This window comes from Hetaerina americana, unplaced genomic scaffold (assembly GCF_022747635.1).
Source record: "Hetaerina americana unplaced genomic scaffold, ioHetAmer1.1.p SCAF_3, whole genome shotgun sequence".
Lineage (NCBI taxonomy): Eukaryota > Metazoa > Arthropoda > Insecta > Odonata > Calopterygidae > Hetaerina > Hetaerina americana.
The window spans coordinates 102,514,920-102,534,206 of record NW_027286874.1 but is presented as its reverse complement, the minus strand read 5'-3'; the positions used below and the strand labels follow the sequence as shown (position 1 = coordinate 102,534,206).

Genomic DNA, 19,287 nt, shown 5'->3' with positions numbered 1-19,287 from the left:
AATCCAAACCAATACATATTCAATAAGACAGCAAACATCAATGAAGCAATATTCATTGACATCGAGAATGCTATTTTTTGTATCTCCATCAGACTTTTAGTTGTCACAAGGCATGAATCAACTGATCGAGGAAAATTTGCCACAAAGTTGTGCAGACTCGGTTCTGCATTACCAAATGCTTACCTTGTTCAGATTGTGATGGTGATGATGTGGACTGACCAGAGACGAAAGGGGTTCCTTGGGGTGGGGGACGTGAGCCACCCATCCCACCCACCATCTTAGGATCCACCACTGGACCCAACCCAGGTTGCCACTCAATGAGTTTTGGTTGAGATGAAGGGCGTGATGGGTACACCATTCGGACCTGCCCTCCTCCCCCTGGGCTGTTATTACTATTACCTAAAACAATCCCTGCTCCAGGTCCACCACCTCCAATGCCTATCGGTATATTCTGTGCAGGCAAAATTCCCTGGGCTGCAAAGTAGAATGAATGCATTTAGGAAAAGTATACATACACAGTTTTCAATTATCATTAGTCTTATTTATTGAATTATCTATTCAAATCTCATCTCAAAAGTAATTCTCAGCTCAACTCGTTTTTTACATCTTCGGATGGGTCTGGCAAAGTAATTCCAGCTATGACCGTTTTAGCATCTAGATTCAACGATCACTTTGCCAAGGATCTAAGCAGTAGAAATATTCCTACTAGTACCAACTACCCCTCTGCCTCTATTTGCAATTCCCTTTTCCTGTTTCCTTGTACAGAAAAAGAACTTTTGTCTATTGTTAATCAACTGGGTTCTAAGATGAGTTCAGGAATAGATGATATTCTTAACTTCTTGGTAGCATGCTGTACTGAAGTAATTAAAGGTATACTTCTATTCCTAATTAACGAGTCATTAAGAATGGGTTTATTTCCTGAATGGTTAAAAACATCAAAAGTGATTCCTCTTTATAAGTCTAAAGGTAATACTTCAGATCTAAATTCTTCTCGCCCAATATCAATCCAATCTGTTTTTTCTAAAATATTTGAAAAGGTATTTTACAATAGACTCGTATCATTCTTGGAAAGTAACAACCTCTTGTCTTCTAATCAACATGGTTTCCGTCGAGGGAAGTCCACAATCTCTGCTGTTTGTGATGTAATTAATCATATTGTTTGCTTTGGACAATAAATTAAAAATTGCTGCTATGTTCTTCGACCTCAGCAAGGCTTTTGATACTGTGAATCACCCTTTACTCTTAAAAAAACTTTATTGTCTTGGTATTCATGGTGGAGCTAATAATTGGATTCAATCGTACCTGAGCAATAGATCCCAGCAAGTTGTTATCAAATTAAATGGTTGCTTTTACCCCTCACTTAAAAAACGGGTAACTCAGGGTGTCCCACAGGGTTCTGTTTTGGGGCCCATTTTGTTTCTAATCTATGTTAATGACTTATCTCATATTCTCTCAAATATTCTTGGTGCCCTTCCTGTTCTGTATGCAGATGATACTGATGTCCTTGTTTCATCAACTGACTTAGACACTGTGTCCAATCAATGCAATTTAGTTTCTGATAATTTAAGTAACTGGTGCTCCAACAACCTCCTTGATCTGAATGATGACAAGTCCCAAATTGTCTATTTTAATAATAAGAACAAAACAAGCAACTCTATTAGAGTTCAAATTAACCAAAAGCCAATTCCCCAGGTGGGTAGTGTGAAATTTCTTGGGCTACACCTCGATGCTTCACTGGCTTGGGAATTGCATATTAATAATCTGTCTAACAAGCCAAGTGCCAAATGCTTTTTAATTTGATCCTTAAGATCCACGGTATCTTAAGATGTGCCGTTGACTTTGTATTATGGGCAGTTTTATTCCCACTTAACATATGGTATCTTGTTCTGGGGTTCATCACCCCATCCATCCAGAATTTTTAAAATGCAAAAAAGAGCAGTGAGGCTAATAACAAATTCCCATTATCTTGCCCCTAGTAAACCCATTTTTTGAAAGCTGGGCCTGTTACCTTTTCCTTGTGTATATATTTTATATGTGTTATTGTATACTTACAATAATTGATTGACGTTATCCCGCCACCGGCCTCGGTGGCGGCGGGGTAACGTCCTCGCCTACCAACCCAGAGGTCGTGGGTTCGATTCCCACCTAGGTGGATTTCCCTCCATCTAGGGCTTGGTTGTATGTGATTGTCGTCAAATGTCTGTAGTGTAGGGTTAGGTGGAAGAAGGGACTATTAGTCCCAACCTCGCCCAATTAAGTCGATAATAATAATAATAATAATTCGATAATAATAATTTTACCAAATTTTATAAAAACAGTGCTGTACACAGCCACTTCACAAGAAGTTCTCATGACCTTCATATCCCATATGTACGCACTACGAGGTCTTGAAGGAATGAGCAATCTAGTTCCTGTTTAAAACCACAAAGCAATAATTGTCCCTCACTTTTGTTCATATTTTAATCCTGACGCCTTTCAGGAGAAAATAGTTTTCACTCTATTGATGTGATGAGCCTCCCAAAGCATGTGATTTCAGGACATTGACAATATTTTTGTGGTCACTTCCAGAGAAAGGGATGTGTCTAAAATAAATGATTGCAGAAGTTACAGGGCCTTTTATGATGAACTATAGCTCCAGCAGCAAGAGCAACACAAGATGCAATACACCAATGTGCACATAATGCAATGAAGAATTATCCCACTTGCTTTATTCTTCATTCCATTCCACATTTTAAGTCTATCATTAAACCATCAATTGTTAGGAGAATTTATAAATTTTTCTAGAGTAAAAAAGATAATTTCTTTAGAACAGGACAAAAATATGATGGTAATTTGATAAGCTCTCGGACTGGAATAGAAATAAACGACATAGCTCAGTGAAACTTTTTTATTTTTCAATGTGTAAAGTTGTCTCCCTCTACACTAATGCATTTGGTCCTGTTGTGTTCCAAGGTCTATATCCCATCTTGAAAATTAAATTTCTTCAGGCTGGCAAAACAGTCAACTTCGACTATTAGTCCTTTGTTTGAAGAGAATCTCCATCCACTGAGGAAAATTTTGAGCTTGAGCAATAGATGGTAATATGATGGAGCCAAATCAGGTGAATAAGGTGGGTGTGGACAATTCACATCTTAGTTCACGCATTTTTGCCATGGCAACGACACTTATGTGTGAACTTGCATTGTCTTCATGAAAGGTGACTTTCTTCTTTGCCAAACCTGGCCTTCTTTCGCGTATCTTTTGCTGCAGCTGGTCCAGGAGGTTAGCATAGTAATATACAGCAATTGTTTGACCAGTGTGAAGATAATCTGTCAGCAGAATCCCTTTCGCATCCCAGAAAACTGAAGCTATCACCTTTCCTGTTGACCGTATTGCCTTTGCCTCGTATAATGGTGGTGAATAAACATGGTTTCACTGCTTTGACTGCTGTTTCATCTCTGGGGTACATAGTAGTAGAGTCAAGTTTCATCTGTGGTTACCAATCGGTGCAGGAAATTTTGTCGATTGCTCTCAAAATGGGTGAAACATTGTTCGGATATTTCCATTCTGATGCGTTTGTGATCCAGTGTCAAGAGTTTTCTTATCGCAGATGATTTTCTCATCACCAATTCCACCATTAAAATGTGATATGCTCATTAGGATGATATCCATCCAGCTTCAGCAATTTCTTGTAATTTCAGTCAGCTATCTTCCATGATCATTTTATGCACTTTTGCAATAATTTCTGGGGTAGTGGCACATTTTGGCTGACCACTACGCAGATTATCATCTAAGCTATCCCGACCAAACTTAAACTCATTTTTCTACTTGGCAACAGTTGAATATGAAGGAGCAGATTCCCTCAGGGTGTTCTGAAAGTTGGCATGAATTTCCTTTTTATTTCATACCTTTCTTTAAAAAGTATTTAATTGCTGCTCGAATCTCAATTTTTTCATCTTCACAAATAACTACACAAGAACAACAAAAGAGAGGCGTCCACACCACAGATCTCTTCCCAGAGCACTGATGCATTGCATGTTCACTCATATATGATTACCTATTACTCGGGAAACTCATTGCGCTAGCGCTGACATCTGGTGATGCTTCAGAGAAATTTTCAAACTACCCTCGTATTTAAGGGCCTCATGAAATCATAGATATTCGAATAATCAAAATAAAATCAAACTAAAAACCAATATATGAAAATATTGACATTTTATCATGAAAAATGAATGCTTCCAGGGAAAGTAAAATTATTTTGTTTCCATATTAAAAGATAGAAAATTGTTCTCTTTCCACTGAATTCTTACAAAAGAATTACAATCCAAATTTTCTAAAGATAATCTGAGCTAGAGCACTGCTAGCAATCTGTCTGAAACAGTCACTTTCTTCAATTAAAAATACCTGGCAATCCTGGAGGGGGGGTAGGTGAGAGACCAGGAGCAGGGGAAACTCCCCTGCCACTTGGCCCTCCGGTGGGGTGAGGGCCTGATGTGCCAAGGACATCAGCTCGTAGTCTCTCAAATTCAACATCACTCAACAAGGTCGTTGTTGGTTCACCCTGCTGCTGTAACTGCTGTTTTTCTTGCTCCCTCTTCTCCTGCTCCAGGAGATCTTCCAGAAGCAATGGTTGTTCCTGCAATGGCGACTGCTTACTGTTAGAGCCAAGTAATTACTTAATTGACTTAAAACATTTATTATTCTTTATTTCTCTTGATTTTAACAACAGCATGCAGCATTACTTTCAAGCTTTGGGTAACTAATGATCACAGAAGCTGATGATTTTCTGTTAGGAAAACTTGAATAGTTTAAAATTTAACTAAGAACCCATTGCTCATCTGGACAAATCATTTAACTATTTCTTATTTAAGAGAGTATGGCCACTAAATTTATTTCCCCACAGTAAAATGCTTTAAGGAAATGTTCATGTGACCTTGAAATCTTCAATTTCAAAATTAAAAGAATCATTGTAGCAGTAAGATCGGAAAGATACACGATTTTTCACATGTTAATGTGGATAAAATAAAATTAATGAGTAAAAATTTCACAATTTATTTAAAAACACAACATATATCCTAAATAAATTTTCAAATTTTGACCAGGAGTTTCAACTTTTTCCATGAATTTTATTAACAGATGGCTTCACAAGTCTACTTTATCACTGGGAAGGCATTAGAAATTTCTTTAACACAGCAATAACTACTCAATTATAAAACATTCCACTTAATTTGAATAGCAATAATATATAAATCTGAAAGACAAGAATGAGTAAAGAGAACTGTAAATAATAGATGTCAAAGACGAGCTATAATTGTCTTCCTTCAATTAAAATATGAACTCACATTATCTGTCGAAACAACATTGAATGAAGAACTTTATTTTAATTATAAATGGATTTTTTCCTTGCTTACTGCTGCCATAACATTGTAGCACTTCAGAAAATTAGTATTAAATCAGGTAAATATGAGTATAAATAATAAGGATGTACATGTTTCTAAAAGAAACTCTTGTTTCTCACTCTGAAATAAATATTTCAAATGTTTTATTACGTTTTCAAATAAAATCATTTACACTGCATATACCAAATGATCTTCACATCAAATGTTTCTGCCATCCACGAAGTGTTCAATTAAATAGGCTACCAAAATTCAGTAAAACTTCCTCAATGCAAAGCTCAATAATTTACAATTCATTACAATTATATATTTTAGAATACCAAGCAACCACAATAATAAATCTGAAAATTGATTTAATAGATGAGGATAGAGTTCGCCAAATACTAAGCCCTCTTTCAGGTCTAAAATTCACACATCAGGGTAAGTGGGCCAGTTCCTTTCCCTGTGGTTTCCCAGGAAGATGTGCACAACCCAAATTATCACACAGATCTTTAAGTTCAGGGTATTTTTTATGCAAGAATTTTATCAGTCGTAAAAATTGTGCACGTTGGTTTTCAAGCAGCATTATAAAACAGATCTTTCATATTGACATGGTTTGCATTGCTAAGAACAAAGTAATTTTGGGAATATAAGAAAACGAGGCCAGCTTCTTGTGGAGAATAAGAGTTCTCCAAGTCGCAGGAATTCATTTGTTAAATACTCGCGAATCATATTCTGCCACGGTGAAAGGATGGCTCTCCAGAATTATTACAAACAGTCAAAAAATACTTATGCTAGAGCCAAAAGAATACACAGAGAAGTCTCAAGTCAACACACTTATGTAATGAATTTCATCATGAAAAAATCATTTTACTTAAATAGATTCAAATATTTTTATGGTATTTTCTGACCCATTTTAATTCAGTTACCACAGGATTTTCATTGTGGCCACTCTTAAATGAATGGATGGCTTCGCAAACATACTTTTTATTCATGTCAACTAAGTCTCCAACAAAATTTCAGCACGTTTTTACAACAGAGAATGTATCATCTGTTTCCCATTAATTATTTTATAATCTCCAGTTTTCAATTATAGGCACTGATGAATAACAAATTTTCATTTCAGCTGCAGAGTTTTGGGCTCATAAGAAATTGTCAATTCCAGAATCAAATATTTAATCTTTAAACAGAAAATCACTCTTTTGTTAGATAGCAGCAATTTATGAGATTCTTTAGAAATATACAATAATTTATTTCCAAAATTTGCCTGCACATGAAAAATAGAAAATGAGTTTGAAAAAGTACAAGTGTAGACATGAGCATTGCCAAGTTGAAGGAGGCTGCTGGCTCAGCTTTATTGTGATACAATTAGGGCATTTTCATGAAGCCTTTCTCTCAACAAATATCATTTAATGATGCTTTATTCCATGTTTGTTCAATTCATTTTTATTGCTAACGGTCTATCTCTTAGAGGTAGGTTTTTGTTACCAAAAAAATTAATACATGATTCCATGGTTCACATACGCACTATTAAGTATTGTTTCCAGCATCAGGCATAGAAAATGGTTGCCTTTATTACAAACATCAATAATGTAATTGTTTTGAGTCAGTAGTAAGTAACAAGATTTAATATTTAATTGAAAGGACTTCCTAAAAAGCTAAATAGAAGTGAAGATGACATTGCGTAAGAGGAAAGTGACAAGCCTAGAGAAAATTACTGTGGAAATGACTTTGCAGCAGTGATGACAAATTTCTGGGATTGTTTGACGGATAAACGTTGATATATGTGTAGCTGATGATTCTTTCATATGAAACATTCAATTTTCTTCATATTATGTATTAATATCAAAATACTTTGATCCATTTCTATCTGATCCAAGTATTTTTTGTAAATTCTAACCTGAAAATCACAGTGTTTTCTATGTGCCGGTACATCTTATGGGCCAGGAAATGCAGTATTTTTTTTAGTGCAGTTTATTACAGCAGTCTATCAATTTTTGACACCCCGAACATAAATAAATTAAAATGCACTCTTCCAATCAAGTCTTCACAGTACACCCTCTGCACTACCTGATACACTTAAGAGACCACTTTCTGATGAAAGTGGCCAGTAAATCACATTATTTGTCCAATGAATTCTCTTTTTCAATGTCTCCCCTGTTTTGACTTTTTCTGTAAACATCCAGTAAACTGTCCATTTTCTAAGTTTATAAATATCTGCCCAATTCAATTTCTAATGCTGCTGCATTACATTAGGGTTTAAGAATGGAAACACAAGGGAGAAGAAAATTAGGCATTTATTCTAATTTGAACCCCATTGCTTTCATTTTATTATCCCTAATTTCAAGTTATCTCACACTGTCCATTTTATAAGCATAAAATTCCATTTTGGGGATGAATGGAGATCTATTTTGCACAGGCCAAAGCTCTGTTTGTGTTTAAACTCCAAACTGGGACTTCTCTTTCCATAACATGGTCTCCTATCACTATCTATTCCAACTGCCTATAATGATTTCATTTTCCTGATTGCTTTTCCTGTCTCAGTAAAAATTGTTACTGCACCCAAGCTCTTTCTATTTCTCGGCTGGCTGGCCAAATGCCTTTAACATAAAGCTCTGCTATATATTTTTTCTGCCTTCCCCGAGCCTCTTTTGGCTTCATTAATTGTTTTCCTGCAGCACTTATTTAGATCAATAGAGTTTCTCCCTAGCTGCATCATGACATTTACCTTATATTACAGAACAATTCTAATTTTACTTGTCTCTTTAAGCCTCTTTATATCCTTGCACTGATAATTCCCCCACAATTCCTCGACCCTATTCACTTCTTGACTAAGTTAATTATTCAAAATGCTGGTCAATTTTTTAGTTCCTAGTTTAGCTCTTTGTGCATTCTTTTCCCATTTCCATGTTAACATTCTTCCAGTTCGTTTTATCTATTACCTCAAATGGGCTCGTTAAATTGACCTTGTGTTAATCCTCAATTGCTTCATCAAAAATCATTGCCATCCACCATATTTGGTATTTATTTGATCTTAATTTGATTAATTATTTTTATAATTAGTTGTCATAGTCACCAACATTCACTGACCACTGGCTTTATGGCTATTTCTAAAATCACTAACTTCATAATTTCATTACTGATTACAGTTTTTTCAATAAAGAAATTCAAACTTTGAACAAATCAGGTAATGATTGGCAATCAAACCCTGACTGTTGGTGAAACAAAGCCTAATATTTAACCATTTCCATTGTTTTGGTTCCAGCTCATAGGTTTGGTTTTCAAGATTTACCCACCCTTTCCCAATCATTGTCATCCCCTATTCTCATTTGGATATTTCTTATACATTTTACTTGGGTTCTCCTTCCTTTTTTCTCTCGTTTACGCTTCAAAATTTCATTTTGGCACTATCCTGCCTCTCCCATTCCTTTTGAATATCATCTCTCCCATTAACCTCCAAAAATATTAATCTTAAATGCCTTCAACACATGAAGACGTTGTTTGGACATAAAAGAAAGCAAAATAAGGCCATAAATTTCTAAAAATATTGATACGAATGGTTAATTTCATATCTTTAATTTTTGATTCAGTGACCTCAGAACTTAGAAAAGCAACTTTCAATACAAAATCAGTCAATTTTATGAGCACTGCCATAATTAGGCCCATAAATGCTATTCACTACTTCCATTTGCCCCCAGAAAGTTCTGCATTTTCCATCATACAACATTTTATTGTCTCTAGTCTTATCTCATTGCATACATTCTCCTTCTTTTACATTCTAATAGAGCTTGACGAGGGGGGGGAGAAAGAGTGGTGGCTGCAGATACATTTGTTCAAGCTCTAACCTGTGATGAAAATCCACTGGGATTATTGAGGCACAGATGGCAACAGATGCAAACAAATTGACACAAAAGGATCACGGAAACCTACATTTGACCATTGGTGTCCGTATGGTTGTAGAATTGCTTATTGGCAAAACATATTTCTTAAAAACAGGGTTTGGTATGTTTTGATCATCCTTATAAATTTCACCTGGGAATTATAAAAGATTTGAGACTTACCTGTCTCAGATCTGCCCCTACATTGACATAACAGCAGATTAAAATTCAGCATATACCAGAAACTATTTCATAAACAACCACACATACAACTTTTCTGATCGTCATCCTCCCAAGAAGAAAGCTATCATATGCTCCTTGATTCATCACCTTCTACACCATCTAATTTCTCCCCATTCCTTCAGTTGAGGAATCATTCAATAGATCACACTACCTTGATCAACAATATCTTGGCCGTATCCAACTAGATTCTTACCCTTACTTCCCTAATACACACCACTAAATCTTTCCTATGGGTTAAATGGAAGAAGGGACCATTTGGTCTCAATTTTGCCCAAATAAAGACCTCTATCTATCTATCTAAATCTTTCCTTCAACATTGCTTCCCTAGTAATTTCTCCTTCCTTCTGCTATTCTTGGACATACATTCTACCCCTCTCTTCCCCACTAATGTCAACTTCATAACACCCTTCACCACAAATTCCAAGAAACTTTGGAAGATGCCGTGACAGTAACTTTTAACGGAGCCATCCACTATAGGTGCATTACAATGCAACAATGTCAACAGTGCAAAAATCATTCACCTTGACTGGAATTCAAACCCAGATCCCTCGATGTCCAGCTGAGGGCTTCAGCCAATTAGGCTATCGATGTGTTGAAATGTACAAATTGCAGATAACTCCGTCGACAGTATCTCCCAGCAGTTTCTTTGAATATGTCAAAGGTAAAACACCCTCAGTGTTTAAAGTTGGTTCTAACCTCGTAGAATGTGATGCATTGCACATGACTACGATGCCTGTGACATTGTATGTACTGTATTTCGTCACATCTTATTCCTTTAGAGCCCCTGAAATTTCAGAGTGTAAGAGGACCAATGGTTTAACTGGCTTAAGCACTTGGCTGGGCATCGAGGGATCCAGGTTCGAATCCGGGTCAAGACAGATGATTTTTTTACATCCTGAAATTGTTGCATTGTAATACCCTTCACCACCTTATTTTAGAATACAGTATTGGATAAAAAATATACACACTACAGTAGGTGTTTATTCAGCTGTATTAAATGCTTTTGAAGGAGTTGTACTGTAATTTGTGATTTCTGTTTGCACAATTGATAAAATACAGCATATGACCATTGGTCTCCAGTTAAGAATCCAGATACTGCATGAATTGGCTTGTGAAAAAGGCGATAAAACTCATTTTCCTCAAGAGGTTGGGATTCTGGAATAAACTTTAAAGACAATGCACAGCACTCATGACAAAATAGATACAGTGCTGACAGGAAGATCAAGCATGAGATAAAAATCACTGGGTTTATGTGGAACTGCTTAGAAAGATACTGAAGACAAACGTTTTCCCTTGGAAGCATACATGTACACATGAGTGCATTCTTGTTTAATTGCAATACTTCATTGATTTGATGATCATGTGTGTCTGCTCTATTCAAGATCATCAACACTTTTATGATACAATTTCACAGTGAATCACAAACCTTAACTGCCTCAGATAAGGAATAATGATGTTTCACGGTATTAAACAATTGATATATGCAATAAGTTTTCATTGCATAACTGCATTGATTAACCAACAGCAAGCATTAAATATAACAGAATCATCTATTGAAACATTATGTTATCCACTGAATTAAACCCCAACCATCCTTCTCGGGTTGCTAGGCACAAATAATTATGGAAATTTAATGACAGCAGTAATCAAGTCCAAATTAATTTGTTTAACTAATATTACCACCCATTTAACAATGTAACAAAACTTTCTCAAACTTCTGATTGAGAATACACATCTTCAGACTTATTTCAGTCTACTTCACTGTTACTTTATTGACTATTTCATAGCTATTAAAGTAAAAAAATGGTTTGCCAGAAATAACTGAATATTTTATATAACTGGCATGCCTTTTATTCATTTGGCTCAAATCTCAGTTTCCCTGAAATTTACACAACTCACCTGAATAAATCACAAAAACATTTTTTAATGTGGCATCTGCCATTAGTACAGGACAACGTGCTGTATTAATTGCAATGCCTTTTTAATATTGTAAAAGCTTTTAAATTATTAAGGTTAGTTCACACAAGTTCTGAAAAAAATTTAAATTAATAGTTTACCATGCCATCATTAGGAAGACCTGTATTAATGAAACCATAAACCAACTACTTTTAGTACTATATGATATTCATACATGAAAAATTTAACCAATGCACTACCAATTATTATTAATATTGTACTGATTTATCAAAATGCAATTATAAAAAAATAGAGTGACAGAAGATAAAAGGACCACCCTGTGCTCAATGAACTCATTCCTTACCCTGAGAAAAGAGATAGGAAAGAAAATAATTAGAAAGAGAGAGAGAAAAAGAAAGAATTATATCCAAACACAAAAATACTGCCAAAAAGTCCTGCCAGCCAAATGTACCCCTTTCACTTATTGAGTCACATTCATCCTTTTCAAAATGTCATTTCCAACCAATGGCCTACACACTTTGCCTTTTCCCTCTCACCTGTAAGAGCAGTGGCCTGCGATGCTGCAGATGTGCAGCCGCAGATGGCACAGCCGCCCCTGGCCCGCCCACCCCCACTCCACCACCAACTCCGCTGCTCGGCGAGTGAATTATGCCCATGGTGGGAGGGGGTTGCCCTTGGTGGTGGGGTAGGACAACGCCCATGGGTGAGGGCAGGGGCACGGGCGTGTGGAGGGGGTGGGGAGGCGGGGGAGCCAGGTGCGGGGGCATCTGCGAAATGGAAGGTGGAACAGGCGATTGGATGGAAGGGGCTCTCGGAGGGCCAAGAGGCAGGCCAACAACGCCCATTCGCAGTCCCATGGCTGCTGCTGACCCAATCTGGAGAGGGTACGCAAGAGCACCACATAGTAATGAGGTGCCGTAAAGAACAGGGCCAGCAGAGAATAAAAACTTCCATAAGCAAGAGATGGAGAAGTTGAGTCTTTATAAATTCATTAAAAAATGGGATTCTTATTAGTATTAGTTAATACCAAACCAGATGTTTATCTACTGGCATTCTCTTTGGAAATGATCTATCACTTCTCCAGCAAACATCACAACAAAATATATTTTATGCATGGTAGTGTCACCACCTCATTCCATACCTAAGCAAACTTCCACTCACTCACTCAAGGAGGCACCTATTCGTTAACATTATCAATTTGTGTTCATGTACAAGGCATTTCTCCATAGTTAAATGGTATAGAAATGTACGCTTTTAAATAACAACAGCTTTACAAGCCAAACGTAGTATACACAAGGTCTGTCCCAAAGGTAATAGGATTTATTTTTCCCAGATTGATGGACAGGTAGGAAGCAGTTTCTCTGGCTGGGTTCATGGAGGGGAGTCTCAGGACAGGCCGTAGGCCCATAGCAGTTGGCTCCCAGACTTTGTGGAGTGCGGGTTGTTTGTTTGCGAAACCTCAATAACGTGACTTTGTTACACTCTGTGATGAACCAGTTATTGGAACAGTCTACACCTTTAAATTTTGCATGAAACTGAGCAAAACTGGGAAAGACACTCATGAGATGCTAAAGGCAGTTTATGGTGATAATGCCACGGGTCGATTGGATGCTTTAGAGTGGCACAAGTTGTTCCAGGAGGGTAAAGAATATGTTGAAGATGCCGAAGGTTCAGGATGCCCTTTGACCTCAAAAAGTAACAAAAATCTAACGAGTGAATGCTTTGTTAGACAGGGATGGCAGATTAAGTGTTTGCAAGGTTTGATTAACTTGGCATCCCTAAAAGTGATGTGCATTGACTTCTGACCGAAAACATGGGCACCAGAAAGGTGTGTGTGAAGTTGGTGCCGCAAGTGCTCTTGGATGATCAAAAGGAAATTCGCACAGGGATCTGCCAAGAGCTTCTTGACCACGAGAGTGAGGATCCAAATTTTTTAGACAATGTCCCACCAGACTTTACTCTTCCCAGGCTCAAATCCATGCTGAAAGGAAGTCACCACAACTTGGTGGAAGCATTACAACTGGCCATGAAGATGGAGATTACAAGCAATCAGGGCACCGCCTTCCAGGAGGCATACAAGGTGTGGAAAACCCACTGGCAGCGGTGTGTGGAGGCACAAGAGTGCAACATCAAAGGCTTTTGAGTGAATGCATCAATTCTTGCAATAAATTGTTTTTAATCAACTCAGTCCTAGTACTTTTGGGGCATCCCTTGCATAGTTATAGAATTATAAACAACTGACTCAGACTCACTTTGAAAAAAACATTATAGTATTGAACCAAAAGATATGGAAAAATGTCATTCCAACTATTTTATAATGCCTTCCATTCTCATTTCCTGATGGGCCAGCACTGTAAATTAACTGATATTATTTCATAACACATCTTTTCAATAATTACTGCATATACTTGTGTATAGGTTGACCCCCAGTTTCTTAAAATTTTAGTTTCTTTTAAATATCTTGAGCATAAATTGACATTAGTTTTTCTGTAATTAACTAAACGATGCCAAGTTAATTCCAAATAATTAAAACTTGCAAACTTTTATCAAAATAGTTATTAAGTTATAATAATTATTATTATAGTAAACATATAGCTTTCAAGTTCTATTGAACATTTACTTTGAGTTTTTCGGGGTACCAACAGTAATGGGCTATTATGATTGATAGCGAGATTTTGAGTGGGTTTCAAAATTCACTGCCAGTGCCACGAGTACTGCCCAAATGGTACTGCTATATTTGTTTGATTTTACCACTGTACTGTAAAAGGCAAGCAGAAGCAGCAGCAATAGTTTGTGTGTTAAGAAAAGTTATTACTATAACACTATTATTACATGGTGGTAATGGCAATAAATTTTGGAAATGACAATTTTTAACTTACTAATAAAAATAACTCTCGCTTCTATTGGTCAAGCCTTGATATTATTCAATGAAATATTGTATTAAAAATCAACCTATACACAAGTATAATTATATAGTAATTACATATCATAACTATCTAATCAACTACAGATTGATAATTCTTGAAATGCATTATGTATTGCGATTTGGTACGATAGGTCACCTGAATATTTGTACACCATCATTTATGGTATGCATTTATTTAAAATGATCCATTCTCAATAAGCAATTATTATTGTTACCAACTATAAAAATCTCAACTTTTAATAAATTAAAATTTTAGCTAGATTAAGTTTTGATTCAACAAACCAACCAAAAGTTTAAGCATGAAAAATTCCTGGATATTAGAGCTGAAAGAAAAGTTTGACGCACTAATTTGAGCACTAATTCTAACTAAAGCATCAACTATTTCAGTCATTAAGTACGTATGCTTTAGTAATTAAACCACTACATTCAATTGGTGCACATAACACTATATGAATTGGTGCAAAATGAAGTACTACTGAGAACTGATTTCATTTCAACTCAATGCTAATATATAAAGAAAGAGTAAAATATTATGTCACTTAGGAATTTAATGCAGAGCTTTGGCAGTGGATATGATATTTGTGACATTATAGAAAAAAGTATATTGACAAACAAAACAAACTAAATGCTAGACAGTATCCTCTGAACCTTTCACTCTACAGATAAAATTTCTATTGAGCTTGATTCTGTTACTTTCAAATGTATATCATATTTCACATCAAATCCTAAGCAATCTGCAATTTACCTAAATAATTTAATATATTACTCCACTATGTGAGAGTATTACCTGGAGTCCTATCTAATGTTTTTTTGTATACACTAATTATTAACCCATTTTTTAACTTGTTCATGCAGTCCCTTTGAAATTATCTTATAATTTATTATTTTCAATGGCTATGATATATTTGAAGTATAAAAATACCTATATGAACCATCAACAGTAGATAAGAACTGAATATTTGCTTTTGCGAGCAAATCATAGCCTAACAAAATCCCTTGAGCAATAATAATTTTCCACAACATTAAAAAGGTCAAGCGTTGAACACCCCTACATTTTACGTTTTGCTAACAGTTGCAGAATCAGTTTGCACATACTGATTTATTGATAACCAGAGAGACTTTTTTACCCTTATTACCAAGTGTTTACATTGAGGTTTATTAGACAAGAGGAGTGGTGCATTTAGGATATAATTCATAAGAGCGGCAGGGACAAGAAGCAGATGAAACTATAACAGAAACTGGGAATGCCTTCAGGTTTTTTAAGTACTGTCTTGTATATACAATTGTATGCCAAGGTCTCACATTATTCAATCAAAAGAACAAAGAAAACAAGATGCATGTAGAGTTTCCCTGAGCTCCATGATCCAATCCCTTAAAACTTATCTTTTATAAATTTGGGAGTTTACTTGAGAAGATATATACTGACTTTATTACATATTGTTTCCATCAATGCCATCAATTTATGAATGTTGATTTCCATTGTAACTTTTGTGGTGTGCCTCTACAGTAAAGATTTAAGTGTGTCTGAATTGTTCGTGTGCATGGTGATTCAGCTACCAGTGGAGTTACATTATGGCGTGTTTTCGACTTGCTTATGCATTATAACAAAATGTCAGGAGTTTCCCTTAAGCTAGATAAGGTTTACTTGTCTTTTGTCAGATCTCTATGTGGAGTCTGAAGTCTTGTAGCCTTCTTTCTCATTTATTATCTAACTTTTACTTAATCAATCAGGGGCTTTCAGAAGCCAGAATAACTTTAATGTACCAGGCATAAATGTAATTCCAAATTATAGATAGCTTACATTACAGGTTCTTAGAATGCAGTTTCATTTTTAGAATGTTCAAGAATATGGCCATCTTATGGATGCCACGGAAAATAATAATAAAGTTCAGAAATCATTCAATTTATATTGAAAGTCTCCAAAAACTTAATTTTGTTTTTGTTTTTTTCCTAGTATAGAAAATGGCCATAATTACATGAATACATGGGTTATTCATTAAAAATTTCACTGCTGGCAAAAACGCCATAATAATTTTAAAACTTAGAATATGAAAATAACCTTCTACTATCTCTGAAATGAAGTGGCTACTTGCAGTCAGGAATTGTCAGAAAATGCCCCAGGGAAAAACTACAAACGATGAAGAACAACACTTAGAAAATACCAACAGTCTCATCTTTTTTAAACAGACCTTTTATATGAGTTGGAGCGAAAACGTAAGTTTATCTGCTAACAACCACTAATTTTTCAACTGATTGAACCTTTTTACTGCTCATCTGAATGCATGAATGATAAATTCCTAATGATGCTAATTGAAATCATGGGCTTCTAAGAAATAAGTACGGAGTTCTTCAGCACAGGTATACATGTATTTATAAGCTTAAAATTCTCTTGCATAAAACTGTACCATCCAAAAAGCAACTAAACAAATAACCAGGCAAGTGAATGAAATAAATCATGATAAAAGCCTAAAAATTGAAATTAATGCAGTCCATCATAGGACATTTCTTTAATAAAATGTATTAATGATGTTTTGAGTCGGGTTTAAATGCGATACCTTAATTTTGAATGTGATTACAAGTAGCATCCTTTGCTGGAGCAAAACAACAGCATATCAGCAATGCAACAATTCAACAATTTCAGAGTGTAAAAATCATTTGCCTTGACTGGGACTCGAACCCAGATCCCTCAATATCCGGTCGAGCGCTTTAGCCACTTAAGCTACCGAGGCATCCTCTTAAACTCTGAAATTTTGGGGCTTTTAAAGGAACTCGATGTTGTGACGAAATACCGTACATACAATGTCACATGCATTCGTAGTCGTGCGCGAGGATGACTCCGTTAAAAGTTACTGTTGCGGCATCTCCCGCAGTTTCTTTGGAATTTGTCAAAGTATATCAGCAACTTTATGCTCACGATTTCAAAATCTTATGGAATTGCCTTCACAATATACACATTAATGGTAAATGCACTGAATTGAAAAGTGAATTTAAACTTATAACCTTATTTATACTACGCATACTAATTCAAATAGTTTTTAATAATAAATTAATCATGAAGGTACATTTTATTCATAATTATATGATTATCAGAGAAGTAAGATGCCATCAGATTAATTTAAACATTATGAAATATGTTCCTTTGTCAGAGACAGTAGATTAATATACAATTTGGTTTATATGGACACATCATTTGTTTAATTATGGATACAAATATTGACACTCAAGCTACTACCCTAATAATCTAGAAAGAGCCCTCCACTTAATTGAACATATTACTAGATCAATTTAGGTTCCAACAATCAATTTTATTAATGAGAAAACTATTTTAAATGAAAATATCATGACTTAAAAAATATGGCAAGAATTATGTTCAGGAAAAGACTACTTTAGAATAATAAAGCACATATAGGGGGGCCAGTAATTACATGGTTCCTGATTCTACATTTTTTCAGGTTTTCATGGATAAACATTTTTTTTCATGATTCTGAATTCTCATTCCTCACAGTGTAATCACATGGATCCTGATTCATTTATTTGCTCAAATATTTCAAAATTTTATCCTACGGTAAAGATATCCATAAATATTAGATGAATAAAAGTAATTTTCAAACTTGGCACCTAACTTAAATAAAAATTACACTTATGGCAGATTAAATCACTTTGTTTGTAGTATTACTATCAATGCAAGCCCATAGAGTTTCAAATATGAAGTCACCATGACTTACCACGAAGTGATATTTCCTTGAAGAATAACAGTCAATTAACAGAATGATAAAAAAATTTGAAAGACTTAAGTTTTCAAAAATCACTAGAGAATTCCAATTTTGCAAAACAATACGAGGTGTGTTCAATTAATATTGGGTATTTGAGCTATTTGGAAAGAATTTTACTTGTTAATTTATGTCAATGTTATCTCCTTTGATGAGGTGCCCATTGCATATTATACAGTTATGCCAGCACTTTTTCCAATCCTCAAAACACTTCTAAAATTCGATCTTTGGTACAGCATTAAGCTCTCTCAGCAATGAATTTTCCATCATATATGCTGGTAAAATCACCATCTTTAAGGTTCCCTTTTTTTTTGGGAACAGAAAAAAGTCACTCAAGGTAATGCCTGGTGAATATGAAGGCTGGGATATTATTACAGGGCTATTTTTGGCCAAAAATTCACAAACAAGCAGTAACCAGTTTGATCAGATGCACAATCGGGATGCAAAGGCAATGAATTATTTTGCCAGAAATACTGACATTTTTATCGGATTTCTTCACGCAAACTGCATTGGACTTGAAAGTAGTACTCCTTATTGATTGATTGTCCTTGTGGTAAGAACTCGTGGTGCACTATGCATTAAGCGAAATTACAAAATTCCCATTACTTTTTCAACGCACCTCATATATATGGATGAACTTTTGTGTTTGTCCTTTTGTATGTATTTACATCAACTTTCCCAAGATCTTAATGGGTAAGAATACATATACACACATATATATGTAAATAATATACATATGTATGTGTGTGTGTAAAGCATTGGGTCAGCAAGTCAAGGTTAATGGTTCAAGTACTGGTCAAGGAAACGTTTTTCTCCTAGAAATCTGAGCCCTTCTACCTTCACAACTAGCCTCAAGTCTTTTATACACGTGTCTATCCCTTTCCATATGAATATGCTGTCACTGTTTGGTGGGTGCTTGAATGCATATACATACACAAAACACTTGAGATACCCTACACTACAATAAACTGTTTGCCTATTCTGAGTACTTTCTACCTACCTCCAATCCATCCAACATCCATATCCTATTCCTGCCCCTTTCTCGCTCACCTTTCTCCTCTCTATCATAATCTTCAGCATTTCATCAGCATTCAAAATTCCCTGTATCCTCCTTTTCTACCTCCTTCAGATTTCACCCAACTATTTCTCTCCTGCCCCACCATACCTAGCATATCTCCTCATTTGTCTTCCATTCTGTC

The 19,287-nt window shown here is 35.6% G+C and overlaps 1 protein-coding gene across 1 annotated transcript in view; it reads right to left on the bottom strand.

Annotated features, from left to right (window-relative positions):
- The window catches only part of LOC139690481 (histone-lysine N-methyltransferase 2C-like), a 128,126-nt gene that overhangs the window by 33,625 nt on the left and 75,214 nt on the right, over nucleotides 1–19,287 (bottom strand). The window contains exons 41-43 of the mRNA XM_071587938.1: nucleotides 11,929–12,267; nucleotides 4,384–4,627; nucleotides 184–474 (exon numbers count right to left, since the gene is read on the bottom strand). Coding sequence (XP_071444039.1) covers nucleotides 184–474; nucleotides 4,384–4,627; nucleotides 11,929–12,267 — 874 coding nt within the window. The remainder of the gene's footprint in view (nucleotides 1–183; nucleotides 475–4,383; nucleotides 4,628–11,928; nucleotides 12,268–19,287) is intronic.